At 37.3% G+C, this 25,633-nt stretch overlaps 1 protein-coding gene across 2 annotated transcripts in view; it reads right to left on the bottom strand.

Moving 5' to 3' along the window:
- Positions 1 to 352: 352 nt before the first annotated feature.
- LOC149226994 (nucleoporin protein Ndc1-Nup protein) overlaps positions 353 to 25,633 on the bottom strand; it is a 72,713-nt gene continuing 47,432 nt past the window's right edge. The window contains exon 4 of one of the 2 annotated variants that reach the window (XM_089377662.1): positions 353 to 1,206. In XM_089377662.1, the coding sequence (XP_089233788.1) occupies positions 718 to 1,206 (489 nt within the window). In that variant the 3' untranslated portion in view covers positions 353 to 717. The remainder of the gene's footprint in view (positions 1,207 to 25,633) is intronic. The other variant, XM_089377663.1, reaches the window with a different exon arrangement.

Genomic DNA, 25,633 nt, shown 5'->3' on the forward strand with positions numbered 1-25,633 from the left:
ATTGTGTAGATGTAAGTGTTAAGTTCGGGAAGGGCATGCAGTAGTTCTTTCAACACTCTTTTCTAATATGGAACATGATTTTCATACTCCTGTTAAAGTTAAAACGGGGAAGTGGTAGTCCTTTTCGCACGGTCTGATTTTCATAATCCTCAATTTCTATTATTATTCAGCATCCATAAGCAGGTCTGTGAATTCGATGTAATACATGAAATTGACAATGGGGTAGAAAATTGTAAAATTGTACCAAAGGGGAATGAAAATTGTAAAATTGTACCAAGATGTTTCTGATTTCTTTATAAACCACTGAAATTGGCCGCTTATTCTGGATGCAGCACGAAGACCCCCAAGTACATATACTCAAAGGAGATAGATGAAAGAGCAAGTTGCCATAAAAGCTGCCACCCTGCAAACTTCTTGTCATCCAACAGCCCCCAAAACTGGAACATCGTTCAAATAGAGGTCCCTGATTCTACACTTCCAGGTTCAGTCAGCAAAACAAAATGCTCATATTTAATTATCAATTGGTATTTATAACTCCATAACTAGGAAAACAGAATCTTCCACGCTAATCACCCACTAGAATAACGAACCCCTTCAAACTATTGGATTATAGCTCAAGATGCCTTTCATTTACTCTGTACACTCGGCTGTAAATGATACTGGATAACAAATCTGCAACATTACAATTGTTCTTTTCTGGCCGCTTCTTACAAAGTCTTAGCTTGCACGGAATTCTAAAAACATACCTAGCTTTTGAAGCAGCATCTCATGAGTTCCATATACTGGTTTACTTTTGCTTAACCAATCTCTTTCCGCCACTGAAAGACCACCAGAACTAGATCCCCGTACAAGCATCTCATCTTGAAACACACTAACAATTTGATAAATTGATGTGCGAAGCACGTCTGCCATTGCATACGCTTTTTTATGTAGAGAAGTCTTCTTCAAGGTCACACCGTGCCTTTTCCCTACTTCCATAACCGCACCTCTGGATGGTACTGTCCACTTGATGCTTGCCGGACCCATCAAATGCATGGGTTGGATGTTGCTTCGTTTACCAAGGTACACTTCAACAATAAGCAAGCAAGACAATAATGTTGAAACAACTGCACCATTGCAACCACTCAGTTGAGCAACCCCAAATCTGTCTTCATTGTGTGAACTGGCTGTTAAGGACGCCACAGTTCTTGCACACCATGAACAAAGCTGCGAACACACGTATTTATTAAGTCAAAGTTGCCATTAGCAGGAAAACACTGCTGCTCCAAAGACATAATTCTATTGCATAATGTAATTGCCACTATTGATTAGACAGTTTTCATACCATTAGACAGTTTGCCACTAGGACTTACAGTAACTGAAAATCATTGGTCTCTATGAACGGCATATACATGTGTGTGCGCATCAGTACGAGAACTGGCTTTTATGTGTTAGTCTGTGTCTATACGAGCCTACACGCAATGAACTATTATATATGTATTAAGTTTTAAGCAAAATGCCCCACGCTTAAATGTCTGTAAATATTTGCATGCCCACCCCCCAATTTTAGACTAATATGAATATGTGTTCATAATTCCACAATGATTGTTAACGTTAAAGAGAGAAATTTCAACCACCCTTTTAAGCTTTATAAGCAATGCAATTAGTGTGACGATAGCATTCTTTATAAGCAATGAAATTCTCGAGACTATAACGTTCATGAACAATATCGACTCATTATATATGGTATTATGCCTGGATGGATCTGTACCTCTACCTCCATTGACATACTAAATCAAACTCTAGGGAATATATATATATATATATATATATATATATGGAATCTGTCATACCTACCTCTGGTTCACCATAAATTCTAGCTGAATCAAATGAAAACTCTGTGCTTTATGCACCATCGACTAACCTATGCACAAAACGAGGTGCTTAAATTTTTTAGTTGTCAATCCAGGGGTATTATGTATAAAGGCATCTATTGAATAGTTTGTGACTTCTAACGGGAGCATGGGAGTCTTCTGTTTTAAGTCTATTCTCTCCAAATTGACTTAAAACTTTCCCCGTCAATGAAGCATCTGTTGACTAACTTGTGTGTTCCTATAACCGGAGATTAAAAGTTTTCCGCTGTTTAAGTCTTATCCTCTTAACATGTACCTTCTTCAATGATAGCTGAAGTTTTCTTCTGCAGTATTCTTTCAGCAACTACAACCGAAGAATTCTATTCCATGAACTCTTTCTTGTTACACCGATAAGCGTGTATATTTTGGAATTGGAAGAAAGCTTCCAGATTGAACAGTGGGGATGTGTTCAGTCATCGTACTCCCTTTTAATCCTCACCATACAATGATATCTTCACCATCCAATGATAAACTCGCAGTCAGATTAAAAATACTCCAAATCCGCCACCCTTGGCCTTCAAACTTAGAAGTTAGGTGGGTTTGATGGAAACGCAATGTCGCACATGATGCAATTGTCGTCGTCGCCATTCTTTATAGAACTCTCCAACGTGTTATCAACAACTTATGTGGAACACAGAGGACCGAGGTTTGTGCTTTGTCTGACATTTTTTTGTCACAATGGGAAGGTACTATGGAATTATCACCATCTAACCATAGATTTCTGAAACAGGCCATGCAGAGAAAATTAAGACGAAGACTGGAAGTATGCCATCGGTGTGAAGTGTTTGAGCATTGGACCTCTTCCTCCGTCAATTGACGGGAAAGTAAGCAACCAGAGTTTTCGGATAAAGCCAACAGTTATTTATTAAAATATCTTGAAAGACAGCACAAAATTTTTGGGTGTAATCCGTGATGTAAAGTTTTGAGTTGTAATTTAATTTAGATTTTATCAAATTTTAGGGTTTTGATTTGTTTTACAAATTATATTTTTTATTAATAAAAATTAAAAATTAAAAATGGAAAAGATTTAAATAAAAATTGATTTTTCTATTTATTATTTTTTTATTAATTAAAAAAAAAAAAACAAAAAACAAAAACAAAAACAAAACAAAACAAAAACAAAATATATCTATATATATATATATATTGTGCGATGGAAGGCCATAGCATTTCAATTTTTTTTTTATCAGAGCCTACAAACTGATGCCTATGATGCCTATTGGCTATTATCAGCCATTTAATTTTATATGGCTGCGGTAGTATTTTCTTTTTGGCAAGGGTTGTGAGTTTGATCCCACAATTCAGATTCTCTTGTATAAAATGACAAAAAAATACTCAATTGGTTTAGCTTAAGGGTGTGAGTTTGATCCCACAATTCAGGTTCTCTTCTATCGAATGACAAAAAAATATTCAATTGGTTTAGCTTGAGGGTTCTCTAGTAATTTTGAACTAGCACTGGAGGAGACAGCCTCCGCTGCCTTTGTATAAACATCTTTGAAAGACAGCAATACGACCTTGAAGGTAAATGCCATGGTATAACTTATAAGCAAGTACTTCATTAATGGAGTTTGGCTGCTATAACAAGAACCTTAAGCTTAAGATTGACCGACAATTCTCATAAGTCTGCATGCAATGGCTTCTAGCTGGTGCAGCTACTTGGTTAACGTGATAAATTTCATGCATCGCAGATAGCTCAGGAATTTTCAGGAGCTAGCAGGTCGAGTTTCAGATGCAATATCAAGATATTTAGAGTACAAGGAAGGACAGCTTGGTTTTAGTGCATAAAAACACCTCAACTTATGCAGGAGTTGTTTTGCGCTAGCAGGTCGAGTTTCAGATGCAATATCATGATATTAATAGTACAAGCAAGGCCGGTTTGGTTTCAATGCATAGAAACACCTCAACGTTTGCACCGGTTAAGATTTCAGTAGTGTTGAATATAACACCTTGAGGAAAAAACTTTAATACTACACGACAATCAGTGGCATCTCCTAGAAATAATGATAAATATTGACATTCTATAAGGATTTTAAGCATGACATTCGCTAATAATCCTGACACACCAATTCAGCCAAGATTGACAGGATCGATTGATGTGTAACCAAAAGTCAAGGTTACACACCTTCAAGCAGTAAACTCTCTACTTGAAGGTTCAGAAAATACTCTGTGATCAACAGAATAAAACTGCCCCAGTATAACTTTTCTAGCGAACTCCTTTGTTGTGGATTGTTGGAAAATTGTAGCTGTAATCGGTATTTTCATCACCAAATTCAAAGGAGAATTAAATTGATTTCTAGCTGTCCAAGTTTGCCCAGCCTGACAAGTCAGCACCTCTTGAAGAGGTTTGACCCAAGGTAAAACCCACTTGTTTGGTCAACTATATATTGGCAATTCGACTCACTCATTTGGGCATAACACACAACAATTCAGACCTGTTCCACAAGGAGAATCTGCTCACACATGCGAAGAAGATCAGTTTGACAAGTGAGTTGACTTCTCTGCTCTGTGTTGAGCAGCGTTGACTTGATATTTCTGCTGCTGTTTGACCAAATTCCTGATTCAGGTTGGAGGCCAAATTATTCTGGCATTATTGACCATCTACTGACAGAATTTATGAAGCTGCTATGGGCGTTGACTGAGCTTTGAACACAGGTCAAAGTCTGAGGTTTGACAGAGTTTCTTTTGTGGAATTACAAAACCAAATTTCAGCCTTTGACCAGGGGATACAGGCCGAAATTCAGCCCCTTGACCCGACTTGACCTATGAGCAGAATGTTGACTCTCTCTCTCTCCTTTAACTTGATTTGACTTCGTATTTAATGAGGTCAATAGTTGACCTTTTGACTGGAGTTCTCTGGTGTACAAATTGGTTTATTGTACATTCTCTCATAAGGAAAGATTACCAGGTTTTCCCCCTTGTGGGATTTTGTCCCAAGAAAATTTTGGTGTCCCTCTTATCATCATTTCATGGTAATCTCTACTGCTCTATTAACCTTAATGGTTTAAATTTAAGTGTAACTGCTTGATGATTTGAATGCTCTAAGTTAAAATTGTGTCATTGGAAGTAGTTACCTGAAAGAAAATTGTTCTAGTCTCCTTGCAACTAAAAAATCAACATGGAATCAGAGCTATAGTTGATGAGTAGTCTTGAAGGTGTAAGATCAAATGAAGAAAATGAAGCCCTAATCTGAGATACCAGAAGACCTAAACCTCTGTAGAAGGGTCAAATATCAAAGTTTGAAGCACACAAAAGATCAGTTCTGTTCTCTCAAGCGGAGGTGGACAAGAAGGCAAGGAGGCCTAAACAAAGATAAGAAGACACTCCCTCCCTCTCTCAAATGACTACAATAAGATGAATACAGTCTTGAGTAATCTGAGAACAGGACCGAAGTCTATGATAAAGTCTGAGGTCCGAATCTCTGTGGAAAAGTGCAAGGATCGGAAGTGAAGTCTGAAGCCTTGTCTGTGATAATATCCGAGCCCATTCTGTGGTGAAGACCGAACTTTTTGGGACAGTAGAGAAGGCCTAAATTTGCCCCTAGTACAGACCTAAGTCAAGACTTTGACTGAGTTCATCGTGGACTGTTAAAAAGACAATTTGTGGACACCTTGTGAAGGGCTGACTTGGTACTTGCTGTCATCATGTTGGTCAGCGTATATATGACCTTGATTTGTTGTTGAAGTGATTCTCACTAAGCCAAAGATGCTTGGATATAATCATGAGAAGGAATGAATTGGTGACAATGGGAGGACTGATGCCAGTAACCTGTGGAATAAAAGGTTCAATCACCAAAGTAAAGATGCATGACAGGTATGACTCACTGACATCTTGAAGTCAAAGAGTTTCCATTTTGATCTCAGTTTGAGGAAATGACCACATGCTTTGGTCAAATCTTGATCTGCTCCTTAATCCGATTACACAAATTCTTGAAGAAATTATCAAGGACTGATGTCACATATGATCTCAACCTCAAATCTTGATAGCTATTAGACTTAATAGATCTCTGTTTAAGTCTGATGCTTAGAAGCAGGACGTTACAAGCTTGATATTTCAAGAATTAAGCCATACTATCTCTTATTGATTGAAGGCAGAGGAGTCTTGCAAGGTTCCCTGAATTATTACACTGCTTGGATGTCATCCCTGGGCGAGCTTTTAAAGAAATCATTTGTTACAATAATCGATGTAAGGAATTGAGATGGCATCACCCTGAAGAAAATATCCAAAAGATGTTTTCTGCCTGAAGAAATACAAGCAAGTCATTCTTTGTGAATTCTGGAAGGCATCATACATAAAAGAAGAATTTGGACTAATGACTGCAATATGCATCATCTAAGGAGAAGGGTTGATCTACAACAAATATGATCTACATCAAAGGTATAAAAGGTATGTAAAAATCACTAAAATTGCTATCAGTGGTTCTCTTTGACACATTCTTGAAGGCTATGTCTAAGGACGAAGTATAGCTCTGTAAAAGAACTCGAATCTATTGATCTCAGTATATTTTTTTTTGAATTTGAAGATTCATTATATATTACTCATGGGACCCTAAGCTATATTTTGAAGGAACCCATCAAGGACTGGTATGATAAATTGATATGACAAGAAGAAATGACTAATTTGGTTAAAATTGGCAACCAGGGCCAAACTCCATGTGGGTCATCTTATTTATGGCAGCTGATATTTTTTTTGAATTCCTCTCATCGATAAGTGTAGGATTGATCTAACGGCCATCCGATTCCAACAAGTATTTATGGAGATATGAATTTATTTGTAATTAATTGACAAATTGTCAAGGTCGGCAAGCAGCTAAATGTGTGGCACATATGTTCAACGTCTCATATAAATACAAGGTAGGTGGAGACACTATTTCACCATCTCATCTCACTCATTCTTCTCTCTCTCTCTCCTTAGCATTGGGTTTACACACAAGGAGGAGCAGCTCACACGTGGAAGGAAGGACACTGAAGGGCAAGGAAGGAGGACACAGAAAGACGCAGTTTGGAGGACGCAGAAGCTGCAGGTCATCTCTTTGACCAGCGTTGACCAGCGTGGGCATTTCAGGGCTGCGGTTTTGGTGTGGCTGTGTGGGCATTTCAGGGCTGTGGTTTTGGTGTGGCTGCCTCTCCTAGGCAGGCCGCAAATTCTGGCACAAAAACCTAGGCACTCTGTCCTCTGGTTTGACCAACATTGACTACCCTAGTTTGTGGCAGCAGGTTGACTTCAGTTGACTGCAGTTTGACTGGGTTTTTCAGTCTGTTTATGGGCTGCCTCCTCTTGCTGTTGGAGGCCTAGATGACCGGAAATTGACCAAGCATATTGAATGTCAATTTCATCTTGTTTGACCAGATTTGACTTTGCTGATTTGGGTTTGCTGCTGCTGTCATAAAATTACAGATTTATGTATTTGTACTATTTCTCTCTGCTGAACTATTCAAGATTAAAGAAGAATTGATTAAAGGGTTCCCCACATTGGGGTTTGTCCCTGGCTAGCCACCACATCTGGTGTCTATTGCCTTGGCTTGTTTTCTGTCGATCTATTAATGTTCTATCTGCATTTTACTTTACGTTTATGTGATTGCTAAACAGTGGCTAATAAACTGCACTAAGCATAGAACATACCATAAATTAACAGATTTTGACTCTACTCGTGACATAGCCATATAAGGGAATCATGTAACCGTCATATTGAAAGCATCAAGTATGATATATTTATGCTCTTCTTTGAAAATGTTGCATTACATAAGCAAGATATGCCATGAACCCTGTACTGCATATCACAGTTGATAAAGCATTTGAAGAATGGTATATATTTTATAATCCATGTTGCATTACATAAGCAAGATATGCCATGAACCCTGTACTGCATATCACAGTTGATAAAGCATTTGAAGAATGGCATATATTTTATAATCCATGGATGCTCAGCCTCGAAAGGAGGAAAGAAGACCTAGTACTATGACAAACCAAGGACAGTTGTGCATACATCTAATGATGAGTTGTATAATGATGTGGGCTGATTTCAATAAGCCTGTGTATAAAATGCTGAAGATGCAAAGTCTGCTATGTCTTGTATTACTCCATAGGAAGATGTGTAACCATCTCAAATCATATTGTTGGTCAAAGACACGCAGCATTGAACATTCTGTTGAAGTTACAAAGATTGCAAAATGCCTTTTGTTATTGCATATACCTTGCTGGAATGAGTTAGGAAAAGACTATAACAAAAAAGGAGGTCGAGTGCCTAACTTGTTGGAGTAGAGACTACTTAGATTGAAGGACTAGATTATGCCTAAACTAGAATACATTATTGCTAAAATGAAAGGAATCGTGTGACTCTTGTGCATGTGTTGAAGGGTTGTATAAAGGCAGGACATTACTTTGAAGTCACAAATATTAAACAAGGCCTGGATGTCTTGGAAAACTGGTTAGGGCAGATTACTAAATTGTGTTTTCCATACATGACAGTTATTTGTGATTATGCTCTTTATTGTGTGTGTATTCTTTTATCATCAAATAAATACCAAACAAACAGAGATCACAAGAACACAATATATAGGCATCATGCCAGGGCAAAACCCCTCCAACAGGAGAAAACCTGCAAGAACTTCTCTTAATATCAACTTCAAATGAGACTTCCAAGACCATAGACTGAAGACCAACACACCAAGACCAGGCCAGCCACCCAACCAAGAGATCTGCTTCTCCAACAAAGTCCACTGCTAGCTACTACACAATTATGTCCTGTGGAAACCCTAATATCACAAAAAATTCACACAACAAAGAATATCCAAGGTGAATGAAATCCTCCCACTTCTTCGCTGGACTTCCTGCCTTTTTTCTCAATCTTTTCACACTTCTTTTCTTGCCTCAGATCAGATCAGATGTATGCACTTCGATGTGTATCTAATGGAGGTCAAATTCCTTCATATATAGAGGCTTCTTGTGGACTAGAAGGGCCTCTTCTAGGCCAACTTGAAGGGCTGTCCGACCTGATAATTGGTGGACTCTTAGACACTTCTTTTCATAAAATATTTTTTTCTTTCTTGATTACATGTGCCCTAAGTCACTTGACATGAGGACACGGGGCACAAAGGACACGAGGATTCGAGTGTCAAACATAGACACGTTGACCCCCCGAAACAGGACATGTTAGGACATGTTATATATATATATATATATATATATATATATATATATATATATATATATATATATTTCTTACACAAATTCTCATTCATGATACAAATTCATTGATTCTAACATAGATCTTCATCTAGATGTAAGTTTTACAAAGTAAAATTATGAATATAAATACAATTGTGACATAGTACATATTCATCAATGATCCAATAGGAGAAAGACAAGAAACTGTAGTTTCCTCATTATGTCATAAAAATCAAAATATGTTACATAGGTAGTAGCAATGCCAATGGCAGATAGAAATAGCAAATACAAAACAACTACAAGCCTCAAGGCAGTAGGTAGCTCATGAGTCATCAAAATCGGCAACACTGTACTCATCATCATGGTCACCATTGCTCTCCTCTGCTGCATCCTCCTCCTCTGTATCTAATGGCATCTCTGCATCTGTTGGTGTGGAAGATGACCCCTCTATAATAGCACCATCATCAAAAGTGGCAGGCTCTAATTAAGATCCAAGTTGGCCAATGCCAACTCAAAACTGTTCTCCAAACCCATATCATAAGGAAAGACATCCCACATCTTTGTCTTTCCCTTCAACCACTCATCCCTCTGCACATACACCATTATCTTTGCCCTAGACTATTCAAGCCTGCTCTTCTTGAAACTATAAAAATTCCCATATGTGCTCCAATTCCTCTTGCAACAAGAGGATGAAGTCACCTGAGGGAGGAGCCTCATGGCTAACTGTTGTAGAGGAGGGCTTGTTGCCCCATGAGTTGCCCACCAAGAATAGGGCTTCTTCGCCCCCTTATCTCTAATAACATTGTATCTTGCAAATCGACCAGTGCCAATGGAAAACTCTGCAAAGCCATCCTCCACCTCATCAAGGGATGCTCTATCCTGGAAAATCTGCTTCAATGCATCTTTCCTCCCTTGTGAAATTTCCCCATCCATGTGAGGATGGAATCTGCAGGAAGGTCCACCATTCAGCGACTCATGGTTGTAGTATTTTGGGTTCAATGAGTGAGCCAAACAATGTAAAGGTGTGCAATTCTTGTCCAATGCGCTGATAAGAATATCATGTATGGTGGTGAAGAAGGCCTTTGATGATGTCTCATACTCGGGGCACTCACTCTATAAAATAATGCTCCTCACAAACTCAATCATGGAAGCCCATCCCTCATAAACCTCTCTTAGGATGGGTTGGTCTGTATCTATAAATCGAAGCAAAGAAATGATAGGGTTCATGATTTGAATAAGTAGATCTAGCCTCTCCCACCAAGCATCATCTAACACTGTGTCCTTCACCCTTTTTGAGGTTGTTTGATCTGTCTTTCTCCAAAAAGACCAAAACTTTGAAATAACCATGGCCCCAAGAGCGTTCCTGACCTCCCTCAACCTCTTCAATGTGATGAATGATAGAATGGTGTACTCCTTGTAGATAGTGAGGACATTTGTATGATTTTGTACAAAGTTGCGAATATGTCGTGCATCCTCAATAATGCTTCCAATCCAAAGCACATCAGAAGCAATAGATTTAAGTGCTAAATTCAAAGAATGGGCAATGCAAGGTGTCCAAAATACTTGTGGATATTTAACTTCCACAATCATGCCAACAGCCTTGCAAACAAGTGCATTATCTGTAATGATTTGCACACAAGAATCAACACCTACATCTTCAATAAATTTAATAAACAACTCACCCATATATTGTGCATCCTTGTATTGTCCAAGTGCATCCACTGATTTCAAGAAAATTGGACCATTCAAGGAAGACACCATGAAGTTGATGAGTGGGTGTCGTGCTGGATCTATCCATCCATCATAAACAATGCTAACCCCAGATTTTGGCCATCTTGATTTAATAGGCTCAAGCATTTTGTCCACCCTTTCTTTGCCTTTGTCAACAATATGGCTCTAAGCTTCTCTGACCCAGCCCCTTGAGTTAGAGCTCGATACATCTCAATAAATAAAGGTGAGCATGCAACATTAAAGGATATGAAGTTCTAATAGAAAGAAAAAGAAAAAAAAAATGCAATGTTGAGATCAAGCTCTTCCCGTTTCTCTTTTTGAAAAATCTTGTCCACTAGACCAAGTGCCATTGCCTTTCTTTTTGTTGACTGTCCCCCACCAAAATTCTCAAATGTAAATTTGCTACTACTTTTCCTCAAGAATGGAAGGGGGTCTTCGTTCTTGATTTTTTAGATGTTGCAACCACCTTTGTCATACCAAGGTTGGCCTATTTTTCCATTTCCTTCCTCTTAGCTAAAGGCACCTGTGTACATGTTGCAATTCCACAATTTGGTAAAGCCAACAAATGAGCTTTCACACGGTAGTATGTGCTCATGAAATTATTGTTGCAATAGTTGCATTTCCAAGCAACATTGTCTCCTCCTTTCATCTTGTTAGTTGGCCCTTGTTCTCTTGTGACATATTTCCACAAGGGATATTTGTTATCTTGAGGCTAATGTCTTCCCTCGACATTTCAAGTTGTTGTTGTAGCCCCACTTCCAATAGAGAGAACACTTGGAGACATTGATGAAATTGGAAGAGGAGGGGCATCTCCAATGGAGACATTCTTCCCCTCCCTTTGCCCCTTCCTTGTTGCCCTTGATTGAGCCATGAATGTTGTAAAAAAATAAAGAAAAAATACACAAATTTGTAAAACAAATGCACATGCAAACTACTGTAATAAAAACACAAAAAAATAGAGAGAATGCACACTTGTTCGTTGTTTGAATCACCTCCAAAATGCTCCCACGCCCTTTGCTCTTTGCTCTCGTGACCTTTGCTCTTTGCTCTCACACACCCACAGCAAGAGAGAATAAGTATTGTGATGTTAGAATGGCCAAAATCGGCCTTTTATGGCCGCGCGAAGGTCAAAAAAGTGGGACATGTGTCTTGGAATCGAGACACGAGCACACGTGTCCCACCAAATCGTGTTTGATTCACCGGGTTCGAGACACGTGAGGGTTGAGGAACAAATCCAGTTTCATAGCGTGTGCCCAAAGGGTCTTATACATCATGACTTTGACTTTGACTCAAAATAAAATCCCTAGAGCACTTAATGGGTGCTTTGACCTATAGACCAATGACCAAGCATGAAATGCATGCTTTAATAAGTCAATTTTATTTTACAATAAAAATCCTTTCTTCTTTTCTTTTGACAATAGATTATGACATAACACAAATGACAATTATGAAAACCAAAACTAGTTATAATTTCCAACACTCCCTCTTAACTAGGGAGGGTATTCATAATTGTCCAACCGATACAAAGTTAGTAATCCAATTAAAAAGTTCTTATAGGAAGAGAACCAAATTAACAAGCATCATTCATTATAGCCAGCATTGTCACATTACCCAAGGCCTTAACGAGTACACTCTATCTCTCACAAGATCAGAGCACAATGTTGTGAGGCATTCCATTGGACACTATATCGCCTTATCATGGTACATACTCCACCTAGGATACTCGAAGTAATCCTACCATTGAACATGTGACTTAGGATATTCATCCTAATTCATCACATTACATGACACTAAGAATGTTTGTCCAAGATGCTTATCCAATCCAACATTCTCCTTATCCATGTCTATGTACTTGACTTAAGACATCGGTCCTAATCCATCAAGGTTCCTAACACAAGGAGAACCAAACAAGTTATCATTCTCTCTACCCATGATGCACGCACTAGACTTACGATTATTAGTCATGGTCTAGAACATGACACAAGGAGAACCAGTGTCCAACCATAATCCCTCACAAACAGGGAAGTCATCCTTATTCTCCTTTTAATCAGAGAACAAATCCTGCTCCTATTGAAGGAGACTCCTTTACTCCCTCTCAAACCTAGAGGAGATTCCAACTTCTTTAGAGAAGTCACAACCACAAGTCCTCTTACTTGTCTTTCATTACTTGTATGGCTCCCTCTTTCTTCTGAATCTCGAAACATTCTTCTAGTATCACAGATCATGGAGCCATCTTATCACAATAGGTTCCAGGTCATCCATCCATCACTTTCATCTTGTCTTCATTAATGAAGGCTTTTCTATTGAACCTTCTCAATCTTCAAGTTGCTCACAGCTTCCTCATGAAAGTGATCTCCCTTCAAGACCTTCATGGTATCTTCATATTGCTACCTTCCAAATCCAAGATGAACACATCTTGATCTTTATAGATGTTGGTTACCAGAGGTTGAGTCTTCCCTCACCATCCATACAGTTGAACTTGCCTCAACTATCATTATGTACACCTGCAACATCTTTCTAGGTAACACAAACAACATGTTAACAACATAACCAATAACAAATATCAGACGTACCTCACCATGACAGTCTTTCTCATTCTCAACATCTTCATGGTCCATCTCCACATGAATTTTCCTTCTTACATCAGTGTGCCGCCCAAGAATCAAACTTAGTTACCAAGTTTTTATTTGCTTCCGAAGATCGTACTTGATGTTGATCATTAGTAGATATATATTCTAGCAAGAAAGTTCTTTTATTAGTTACTTCAGGGTCTTTTAAATTCCCTTCCTCCATCATGCTCATTATTTTCAAGGAGTCAACATCAAGCACAATAGGTGCTTTGCTTCTTCCTCCTCAACTTACTTTTACCTCCAATTCTTTGATAGCAAGTACAACCAAGCAAAATATACAAGTACAAGGGCATGATAATAGATTTGTCACTCGAGGGTTTCCATGGAATCTTAGAGAGGGAGAACTCCTAGGATTTTTAGATCCAAACCCTAAATCTCTTGATACTTCCTTTTGAAACATCAATCCTAGGGTTTGAGTCTCAAATCCAATTCTACCCTTACCAAGATTTACCATTTGCCCTAGACTACCTACAAACCCTAAAAATCAAATGCTAGGGTTTCTGAGGGAACAAACATATTACAGTTAGGGTTCCTCTCTTGACTAGGGTTTCTAAGTATCACCAAGGATTTTTACAAAATTAATGACCTTCATCAAGATGAAGACTACAAACCCTATAAGTCAAGAGATAGGGTTTCTATCAAATTAGGATTAGGGTTTTTCTCACTTGACAAGGGTTTTCTACTTCAAGCATCATCTAGGGTTTTGTAATCCCTAGATTTCAATGATGAAGTCTACAAACCCTATGATCAAGATATACATAGAAAATCCCAACAAAATCAAAAACAAACCTTTTATTCAATTATGCAAATGCACATACCTTATGACTACATACCTTAGTCAACCAATATTGCTTGAAGTTGTTGCAAGGCCTTCTCCTTGATTACATTGTCCAAGGTAATTTCACTTCCACAACTGCCACAATCTTCCTACTGATTCCAAGATGCCAAAGCCAAAAGTTGCCTTTCAAGGGTGTTCCAATCTCCAATGATATCATGATCCTCTACAAGGGCAATCACCAAACCAGGATGCTCTTCAAGGTGATCAACACAAGATAACCTTCCAACATACTTCAATCTTACATGAGTGTTAATATAGGTATTCTTCCCTCTGGTTAGGGCTTTTTATTTTCACAATATATCTTTGTAGAATAGACCTATAAGGTCTTCCAGGCTTGCTTCAAGCAAGTCCCAAGAAGCTAGATGCTTCCAACTAGCTAAACATTGATACTAAGAGATGATACCACTATTCATCTCAATAACAGGTTAGGGTAGGATATAGATTTTGTTATGGGTTCTCAAATAGGCTCCTTCCTTCACGGTTATAGTTAGAGATGAATAAGCATCTCTTACTGTGATGTATTGCTCAATGTTCCTCCGAGTTTCCGGGACAAGGAAGCGTAGGAGCAAGGATGCGCACAAGGGGGACATATATAAGCAACTCCAAAATTTAGGGAAATTTTGAGGAAACAAGGGGATGTCAAAGTCATAAAAAAATAAAAAATAAAAATTATTAAATAAATTAATAAATAAAAAATAAAATCCCAAAAATAGGTCAATAACTAAATAGAAAATATTAATAATTATGAAATGTACATCTAAATACTAAATATGATCATCATTTTGTATTAGACTATTATCATTTGACATTTTTGCATTGTAAATCTAAAAGTAAATTACTAAATTGAATCCATCATTTGACATTAAGCAATGTTCCATCTAAATTCATCGTTTGGCACAATGCAATGAACATCTAAACTAAATTCATCATTTGACAATTGAAATTATGCAATGCACATCGAAAATGATAAAAAATAAATAAATTCATCATATGACAATGCCAATGACATTATGTTGAACTCTAAAATAACCATCGAATACTAAACTAAAACTAAACATAGAAAGCAATGAGAAGTGAAATACTAGTAAATTTCTCAAAAAGTACTATATTTTGTGTTTTAACTTTCACGTTTTAATATAATTTATTTTTTTATTTTTTTTCTTTTTTCTTTTTTTTTAAGTTTTAATATAGTTTCATTTTATATATGAGTATATATATATATATATATTTGTATTTTTTTAATTTTTTAAGTTTATAAAAATTATTGGACAAAAAAAAGGGGGGTTGCATATGCGTCCCCCCGTCCCCCTGCAAAGGAGTTGTGCTTCCTCTCCAGAAAAACGTCCCCCCGGAAGTTTCCGCGAGTTTCCCCAAAAAGGGGATGTGGGGGAAATATTTCCAAGGAATTTCCCCATCCCCAGAGCATGGGGGAGCATGGGGGCACGTCCCCAACCTTGGGGGATGCATACCCGTGGAACACTGGTACTGCTTCTATCCTTGTCATAAATTAATGTATATATATTTCTGAGTATAGACCTTTAATATGCTTTCCAAAACAAAAATTCTTTAATCCCTTTTGGGTCGGCCTCAATAATTAAGGTTTGGTCTCCCTATATATATAAGTACAAGTTTGCAATCACTTTTACAAGAAATCTTCAATTATTTTCAGTTGTTATAACTTTATAACAGGTCTTTCAAATAGGCCATCAATGCTTCTAAACAACTTGGCTTATGTCCCTTTCTTGCTAGTTGTCTAGTCCTCAAATCATACTTTATTCCTTGATGTGATTACTCACAAAGATACATAGACTTTGGATCTTTGAGATAAAAGAGAATTTTGAACCTCTGTAGAGATTTCAGATCATAATATTTATGCCCAAGACTTTGATCCTTTCATCAAAACTCCTTGGAAATGTTTCCCCCACATCCCCTTTTTGGGGAAACTAAGGGAAACTTTAGGGGGACGTTTTTGTGGAGACGAAGCACAACTCCTTTGTAGGGGGACGAGGGGGACGCATATGCAGCCCCCATTTTTTTGTCCAATCATTTTTATAAACTTAAAAATTAAAAAAATACAAATTTAAATATATATATATAAAATGAAACTATATTAAAACTTAAAAATAAAAAAAATAAAAAATATATATATAAATTATATTAAAAGTTAAAAGTTAAAACACAAAATATAGTACTTTTTTAGAAAAGCTTAAAAAAAATAAAAAAACAAGAACAAAAATAAAAATAAAAAATTATATTATATTAAAACTTAAAAGTTAAAACACAGAATATAATACTTTTTAAGAAATTTACTAGTATTTCACTTCTCATTGCTTTCTATGTTTAGTTTTAGTTAACATAATGTCATTTCCATTGTCATATGATGAATTTATTTATTTATTATTTTCAATGTGCATTGCATAATTTCAATTGTCAAATGATGAATTTAATTTAGATGTTCCTTGCATCATACCAAACAATGAATTTAGATGGAACATTCCCCATCCCCAAAGCGTGGGGGAGCACAGGGGCACGTCTCCGACCCTGGGGGACGCGTACCCGTGGAACATTAGTATTGCTTCTATCCTCGTCATTAATTAATGTATATATATTTCTGAGTATAAACCTTTAATATGCTTTCCAAAACAAAATTCTTTAATCCTTTTTGGGTCGGCTTCTCAGTAATTAAGGTTTGGTCTCCCTATATATATCAGTGCAGGTTTGCAATCACTTTTACAAGAAATCTTCAATTATTTTCGGTTGTTGTAACTTTATAATAGGTCTATCAAAATAGGCCATCAATGCTTCTAAACAACTTGGCCTATGTCCTTTTCTTGCTAGTTGTCTAGTCCTCAAATCATACTTTATTCCTTGATGTGATTACCCACAAAGATACATGGATTTCGGATCTTTGAGATAAAAGAGAATTTTGAACTTCTGTAGAGATTTCAGATCATAATATTTATGCCTGGGACTTTGATCCTTTCATCAAGGGACTCGGTCTTGAAAGGGCTATTAATCTAACTTCTTTGTCCTTAAAAACATTGCTTCTATATTCCTCAAATTTCTTTGTTATCTTTGCTCAGGCCTGCAGCCTTATCACAGAGGTAAAGGCTTGAAGGTATGCTCAAAAAAGTGTTCTTTTGGAGCTCGGATTTTTCTCTAGAAACTCAACCTTGAGGAATGATACAAGTAGACTCTTTATTTTTCAAGATGTGATCCTCCTCTAGTTGCCTTTAGACCATTGTCCTTAGCTTTGATACCATGTTGGAAAACTGGTTTGGGCAACTTATTAAATTGTGTTTTCCATACATGACAGTTATTTGTGATTATGCTCTTTATTATGTATGTGTGTATTCTTTTATCATCAAATAAATACCAAACAAACAGAGATCACAAGAACACAAGATGTAGGCATCGTGCCAGAGCAAAACCCCGCCAACAGGGGAAAACCCGCAAGAACTTCAAATGAGACTTTCAAGACCATATACTCAAGACCAACCCAGCCACCCAACCAAGAGATTTGCTTCTCCAACAAAGTTTGTTGCTAGCTTCTACACAATTCGATCATGTGGAAACCCTAATATCACAAAAAAATCACACAACAAAGCATATCCAAGCTTAATGACATCCTCCCACTTCTTTGTTGGACTTCTTGACTTTTTTCAGGCTTTTTGCACTTCTTTTCTTGCCTCAAATCAGATGTATGCACTTCGATGTGTATCTAATGGAAGTTGAATTCCTTCATATATTAGGCTTCTTGTGGACTAGAAAGGCCTCTTCTAAGCCAACTTGAAGGGTAGTGGACTCTTAGACACTTCTTTTCATAAAATATTTTTTCTTTCTTGATTACATGTGCCCATAGGGTCTTACACGTCATGACTTTGACTTTGACTCAAAATAAAATCCCTAGAGTGCTCATTGGGTGCTTTGACCTATAGAACAATGACCCAAGCATGAAATCCATGCTTTAATAAGTCAATTTTCTTTTACAATAAAAATCCTTTTTCTTTTCTTTTGACAATACATTATGACATGACACAAATGACAATTATGGAACCGAAACTAGTTACAATTTCCAACAACAAGATGTCGAGTTGTCCTTTAAGATCATAATATATCATTGAAAGCAAAGTCATCTTAATTACCTTCTTTGAAAAGCCTACTAAATCTGAAGAATTCACTTGTCTAAGTCCCTTTTCAAGCCTTCAAGACCAAAGTCTCTCTTAATAAAGTCATAAATGATTGAAGACATGTTAAGTGTTTGCATGAATGTTTGAGTATAAGGCTAAGACCTAGATGATGAATATTATTGCAAGTTTTTATGAAGCAAATGTTGTTGTGGAAGACCTTGCGTTCATAGATTTCAAACCCCTAGCAAGCAACAAGGTTTGGACAAGTAAAACCCTAGGGTTTATGGACAAAACCCTAGGGTTGATTGCTTCTGTTGAAAGAAGAAACCCTAGCTCCTGCAAAGGAGGAATGACATCATGATGATGATGATGTGGACAAGGTTGATTTGCAAGTATCCGCAAGGCTAAGATCAAGAGGTTGTCGACATGTTCTCAAAAGATAAGTATTTTATATCTCCCGTTCGTCATTATTACTATTACTGTTATTTTTACTATTAGTCTATTGTCTTTACAGATCTTGCTTGATTGTATTTTTTCTTCCATGGCTTCCTGGTAAGGATTGCAACATAATGAAGGTTGCCAAGGTTGTGGCAATAGATGAAAAGATTCAAAGAACAAAGTAAAGCTTGTGGCAAGAAGACTCATGTTGAGAGATATTGTATTGGATGAGCTTTGGACTCCGAGAGAGCAGACAAATCATCCAAATTGAAGTATGCCTTGATCTATGTTGAAATGAACTCAGTTGTGACTTCCATGATGGAGATAGAAGTATAAAGCAAAGGATTACCCTAGTATGAGGGAGAAGAATATGAAGAGCCATTTGCTCCCGCTGTTAGGCACCTCGGTCTAGGTTGTTGCTGAGACCCCGTTTCTCAAAGAGCAATGCTGATCCAAATTTGTTGAAGATGAGCCCTTGATTTGACTACTAAATGTTGATGATATGTTTCTCACAAGAGTAAGAGGGAGTTGATTGACGGATCTTAGTCTAATGCATTACTACCTGGGATTGAAAGTGTGACTTGAGCTTGCTGAAATCTTTGTTGAGATCCTTCAAAAATTTGACATGATGGACTGCAAGTCCATAGACACCTCCATGATGACAAAATTGAATAAGTTGCGAGATTTTGTTGCTAACTTGGTTGATCTCACTAATTGGCTCATTGAACTACTTGTTGCATGGCTTTTCATATTCTAATTGAGCTAGATGTTCTAAAGACAGGAAGAGCACTTTTGCATGTTGTTTTAGCCTAGATATCATGGACGAGTACGGTGCAGAGCTTTGCTACACTTAGCACAACTAAAGCTAAGTATATAGTTGATTTTTCAACCTGTTGTGAAGCAGTTTGGCTTCAAAAGTTGTTTGTTGGATTGTGTGATCAAGTGTTGGAATCGACCACAATATATTGTGACAACCAAAGTTGTTTGAAGCTTTCTGAGAATCCGGTCTTCCATGACAAGTTGGAGCACATTGAGATCAAGTTTCATTATATCTAGGATGTTGTCCAAAGAAGAGCTATCGGACTCATATACATTTCCATTGTTGAGCAGGTTGTTGATGTTCTGACAAAGCCACTATCCTAGATGAAGTTTGCTTGCTTTTGTGAGAAGCTAGGAGTGATTGAGAATTCCTCCTAGAGAGAGAGAGAGCATTAATTGTATAGCATCATCAGAATTACAATCTTCCTTGGGCTTGGCTAAGAAACCATGATTTGTTTTTGGGAAGGTTGTTCTAATTAGTCACTTGGGTCATTGAGTTTGACAGAGAAACCATTATGGTTGGGAGGTTGGTTTTGAGGCTTGTAATGCTCCTTTAGGTCATTTTGTTTGACCGAGACCAATAGGTTTGGTCGAGAGCACTAATTTTGAGTACTCTCCCTTGGGTCATTATATTTGACTGAGAGAAAATGTGGTCGAGGAAATTAGCTCTTTTGACATTGAGATCAGGATCCCTCCCTTGGGTCATTATATCTTACTAAGAGACCATGTGGTCAAGGAAATTGGCTCTTTTGACATTGATATCAAGATCCCTCCCTCGGGTCATGGACTAAGAGACTATATAGTCGAAGAGTTTTATATCGAGATAAGGATTCCTCTCTTAGATCATGGACCGAGAGACCTTGCTTATGGTTGGTGAGATGGACCCTAGGGACTCTCTTAGGTCATTGGGATTGATCGGGAGACCATTGGTATGGATAGAGAGTTTGACCCCGGTTACTCCTTTGAGTCATTATGTTTGACTGAGACTAGTGGGATGGTCAGAGAGATTGACTTTGATTACTCTCTTGGGTCAATGTGCTTGACTAGGAAACCATTTCATTTCGTTGGAGAGTTCAGTCTCATGAACTATATTGATTGATCCCATGGTCAGTTGGGTTCTAACCTTGAACCATTGGTTCTAGCTTGTGAAATGAGATTGATGCTACCAACCTTTCCTTATGATGAGATTTGCACATCTGATTGAGAGAATAAAAAGTATCTCCCTAGATAAAAGGAAGTGATGGAAAATTATAGTTGTGGTTGGTATTTTCATCAACAAAATCAAAGGAGAATTAAATTGATTTCTCGTTGTCCAAGTCAACCCCACCTCTTGAAGGGGTTTGAACCAAGGTCAAAACCCACTTGTTTTGGCAATTCGACTCGTTGGGCATCACACACACAACAATATAGACCTGTTCCACAAGGAGAATCTGCTAACATGTGTGAAGATCTATTTGACCAGTAAGTTGACTTCTCTGTTCTCTACATTGACCAATGCTGATTCGATCTTTATGTTGTTTGACTGAATTCTTGATTAAGGTTGGAGGCCAAATTATTTTGGAATTATTGACCATCTGTTGACTGAATTTATGAAGTTTTTGGCGTTGACCAAGCTTTGACCACAAGTCAAAGTTTGAGGTTTGACCGAGTTTTTTGTGGAGTTACAAGACTAAATTTCGGCCTTTGACCAAGAGCTACAGCCCAAAATTCAACCCCATGACCAAACTTGACCTATGACCAGAATGTTAACTCTCTCTCTCCTTTGACTTGATTTGACTTGGCATTTATTAAGGTCAATGGTTGACCCTCTGACTAGAATGCTCTGATGTACAAATTGGTTGATTTGGACATTCTCTCATAAATGATTATCGAGTTTTCCCTCTTGTGGAGTTTATCGCTACTACTCTCCTAATTTTAATGGTTGAAATTTTCTTAAGTGTAACTGCTTGATGATTTGGATTTGGACATTCTCTCATAATGAAAGATTATCGAGTTTTCCCTCTTGTGGGGTTTATCGCTACTACTCTCCTAATTTTAATGGTTGAAATTTTCTTAAGTGTCGCTGCTTGATGATTTGAATGCTTTAAGAAGTTAAAATTGTATCATTGGAAGTAATTATCAGGAAGAAAATTGTTCTAGTCCCCTTGTGAGATTTTCCATGGCATTTCTCTATTTCAAACTTCAACAATTCCCTTTCATAAGATTCACACACAAACACAAATTTATTGATGGCTTAAGACACCCTCAATGTTGCAAAACTTGTTGGGAAATCTGCAAGCCACTGAGCTTTTCCCTAATCAACTTGCAGCCAAGTTCTCACTAGAAAAGCTAGTCTTTTTTGTAATTTTGATAAATACTCAACCAAACTTCTCGAGTTGTTCGCAAAGACTACACTATTTGCACTATAGAGATAGAAATTTGGCCTCATTTTTCATTTGTTGGCTTGTCGATTTGGTCTCAATGATGAAGAACATCAATTTAGTTTCCCCAAGGGAAATTAGCATTTTTATATGCATTTCTTATGCTGATATTTTTTGCACTTTTCTATTCCTCCTCAATTGTTTTCTTAATGAACAATTTTGGATCCTCGCTAAGTAGTAATAGAGGATTGCATGTTATTAAAATCTTTGTAATCTAACATGTTAGACCCAAATAGCTTAGAAGTCGAGGATGTAGAAATTGCAATGTTCCACCAAGTTTCTAGGTCAAGGGAGTGCGGGAGCCAACGAATCCTAGAGCCACCCACAAATTTTAGGGAAATTCATGACAAACAAGGGGACATCAGGGTCCCCATCTCTAAAATAATAATTATATTATTATTAATAATAATAATATCCCAACAATAATAATAATTCATTCCATTCAAATTCATCATTATGTGATATAAATACTAAATACTAAAATAGTAAACAGTACAATACTTGTAAAGAATAAAACACAATTCAAATTCTGATTCAAAAATAAAATGCATCAATTCCTAAGTGAAATATTGCATACATTGATTCAAATTCATCATCCATCATTCTAGAATCTAATTAGTACCAAGCAAAATAGTAGATATTGAAGTTTGCAATATAAATTGAAATTACTCAAATTCAAAAATAGTAAAGAGTGACAAGTCAAAGGCTTAATCTAAAGACATCAATATCTAGAGTCTAGACTCAAAAGTTAAAACTGAGACAATGAACAACCAACACTGAAAATAAAATGAGCATCAAGGAGTCAATCCCAGATATAAATGAGCAAGAGACTGTTGAATAGAAGTAATATTAGAAAACATAAAACAATCTGAAAGATAAGATTCTTCAGTATCAGTAGATGAAGCAGATAATGTAGCTTGGGCTAATTGTTGTTGAAGTTCCTCTAATTCATTTTTAGAGAGATCAGTTATGGAAAAATATTCTCCTTTAGATCCATATTGGGAAACTTCTTCCCATTCACCAGGGTCATATGTATTAGTGAAGATATCCACGAGCTTCTATTGATATTCGGATTTTGGATTTTGTGGGCAATTTGTAGCCCAATGACCTTTCTTCTTACATATGTAAGAGACAGAATTATTTGAACGAATCTTCCTTCATCTAAATAAGGCATTTGGCCTAGTGGATTGTTCTTGCCCTCGTTGCTTCTAGAATCTATGGGATTTTTTATAATACTTTGGAGTACGGCATGAACAATGTTGACTAAGCCAGACTATATTCTTCTTTTGTTTCTTTTTGCAGCAAAAATGATCCATTTCTACATAGATGTCACAAATTTTTGGATTAAGCCCTAGTTGCTTCATAACATTTTTCTGAATTTTTTGGGATAAATAGGCTTTTTGGAGGGTTTGTAGGATAATGTCAAGCAAACTCGCTAGACAAATTTTCAATCTGTAGTTTATTCAAATCAAGATATTCACGAACAAGATCTGGGATTCTTCTAGGCATAGATGCAAGATAGTGCCTTACATATGCAACATTGTCTGGGTTAGGGGTCTGATACAAAAGATTCTGCATTGTGCAATAAAATTCTAGAAGTTGTTCTATGTTGCACAATCGTTGAGACATATATAGTTGAGCAAAATGATCGGTTGGTAGAAGATCAAACCACAAAATTCTTTGGATAAGGCTTTAGATAGTTCTTCTATAAGCCTCTCGAATTCCATTATACCAACTTTATCATCATGTTTTAATTTATCCCACCACATTTTGACAGCTCCTAAAAACCACATGTGATTCTTAAGGCCAGTTCTTCCCAAGAAACAAGATTTTTGTATTGAGCCTTCTGTGTCAAAGCCCATGCATTCAATTTTTGAATAATCATAAGAACCTCATCCATTGATTTGCAATTTAGATTAATCATTCAAGCAACATCTTGGTTTTCTTTGTTCCAACCAGGGATAATTTTCTATATTCAAAGTATCAAAAGGAGCTTTCTTTGAATCATATCACTGAGTCGCACGATTTTTATAATAGAACACGGCGATATATAAAAGATAGAGCAGACAAAGCAAATATGTTTATGGGACATAATCAAAGATATTCCATTAATATATATGCAGTGTTACCCACCACCTGTGGGTAGTATGCATAAGAGGAAAAATTTCTCCTAGATGGTCCTCAACTGGCAGCAGCCCCCAGATAGCTCGATGTGCCATTTTCTCACAATTGAGCAGCCATGTGGTCCCTCACCCATCTGTTATGAATATATGATTGAAGGTAGGCCCGACCCCAAAGGTATGGCTTTTCATTGGTAAAGCTGAGTAATTTTTCTTACTTGTAATGGGCACTTTGGGCATGGATTGGTGAGGCGATTCGGAAGAAAGAGTGGGTTAGGTTTATACTCTTGTCTCCACTACCCGATTTCGTGGTTACCCTTGTATCCTAGTCCTGTGGGATCTCCTTTATTGGCCATTAGCTGTAGGGTTGGTACTACATGGGAATTCCCGATTTTGTTTGTGTGGTCCCACTTCCTAATACCACCTACATCACTCCCTTTCCACTCATTTTAGCCCCATTCATCTATTTTCCCATCCAGGGCCACGTGTACAATGGGTCCACATAGGGTTAGGCCTCCCCCTACCCTTGTTCACACCTTGGGTCGGGCCTGGAACGATGCCCCAAAGGTTGATGCAACTAAAGAGAAAAGAAAAAGCATGATTTGGCCACTCTCAATAAAATACGTACCACAAAATGCAAAAGATGGTCGGGACACACAAATTTAGCACGTGGGCAAAAGCCAAACATGAAATCTCCCCTAATCCATGGCCATCATTAAGGAACCCATTATTGTCCCAACCCCTAGTGGGCAATGAACCACCCCACCTCAAGGGGGTATCCACTACTACATATTACACATAATGCTCTCCATCCCCTGAAGCCCCAAGCAGTTACGAAGAAAAATCAATCAAAGGCAATAACTCTAGTGTTATCGAAATCGAACCAGTTCTGGCAAAACCAGTCGGTCCGACCGATTTGGAGACAAAAAAGACCAAAACTAGCCTTCTGAACCGAAAATGACTAGTTCTGCCAGCCCGCAGATCCCACTTCCTCACAGCAAACAGTCGAAGAAAGAAAAAATGGTTTCTTTAATAGTTTTCCTAATTTCTAAACCTAATCTACCCCCCCCACATAACGCTATTTAAACACCCCCACCCCCTCTATTCTACTCACAATATTCATTCGAGTCTCTTGCATTTCTTATGCTAAGCTCTGCGAAGAGAATTTGGAGAGCTTTTTGCAAGGTTGTTCTGAGGGAGATTTTTTGCAGATTTGAAGAGTTGATTGGAGTCTTGGAGAGCTATTGGGTTGGAAGATTTTTGAGCTACTTCAAAGATTTATTTTTTCCTAGAGATTTTTGGGTTTTCTTCAATGGTTTTTGCAGCTCGTGGAAGAAATTTCTTTTATTTTGTTGGCGCTGCTACATCGCTGATTTTGGAGCTAATTTTCTCCAAAATATTTAGAGGGTAAATCAAGGAAATTTCTGCCCTTTTTTTCTTCTATTTTTCTC

This window comes from Pinus tabuliformis, chromosome J (genome assembly GCF_031772625.1).
Source record: "Pinus tabuliformis cultivar Carrire ecotype Pingquan chromosome J, CPIR1, whole genome shotgun sequence".
NCBI lineage: Eukaryota > Viridiplantae > Streptophyta > Pinopsida > Pinales > Pinaceae > Pinus > Pinus tabuliformis.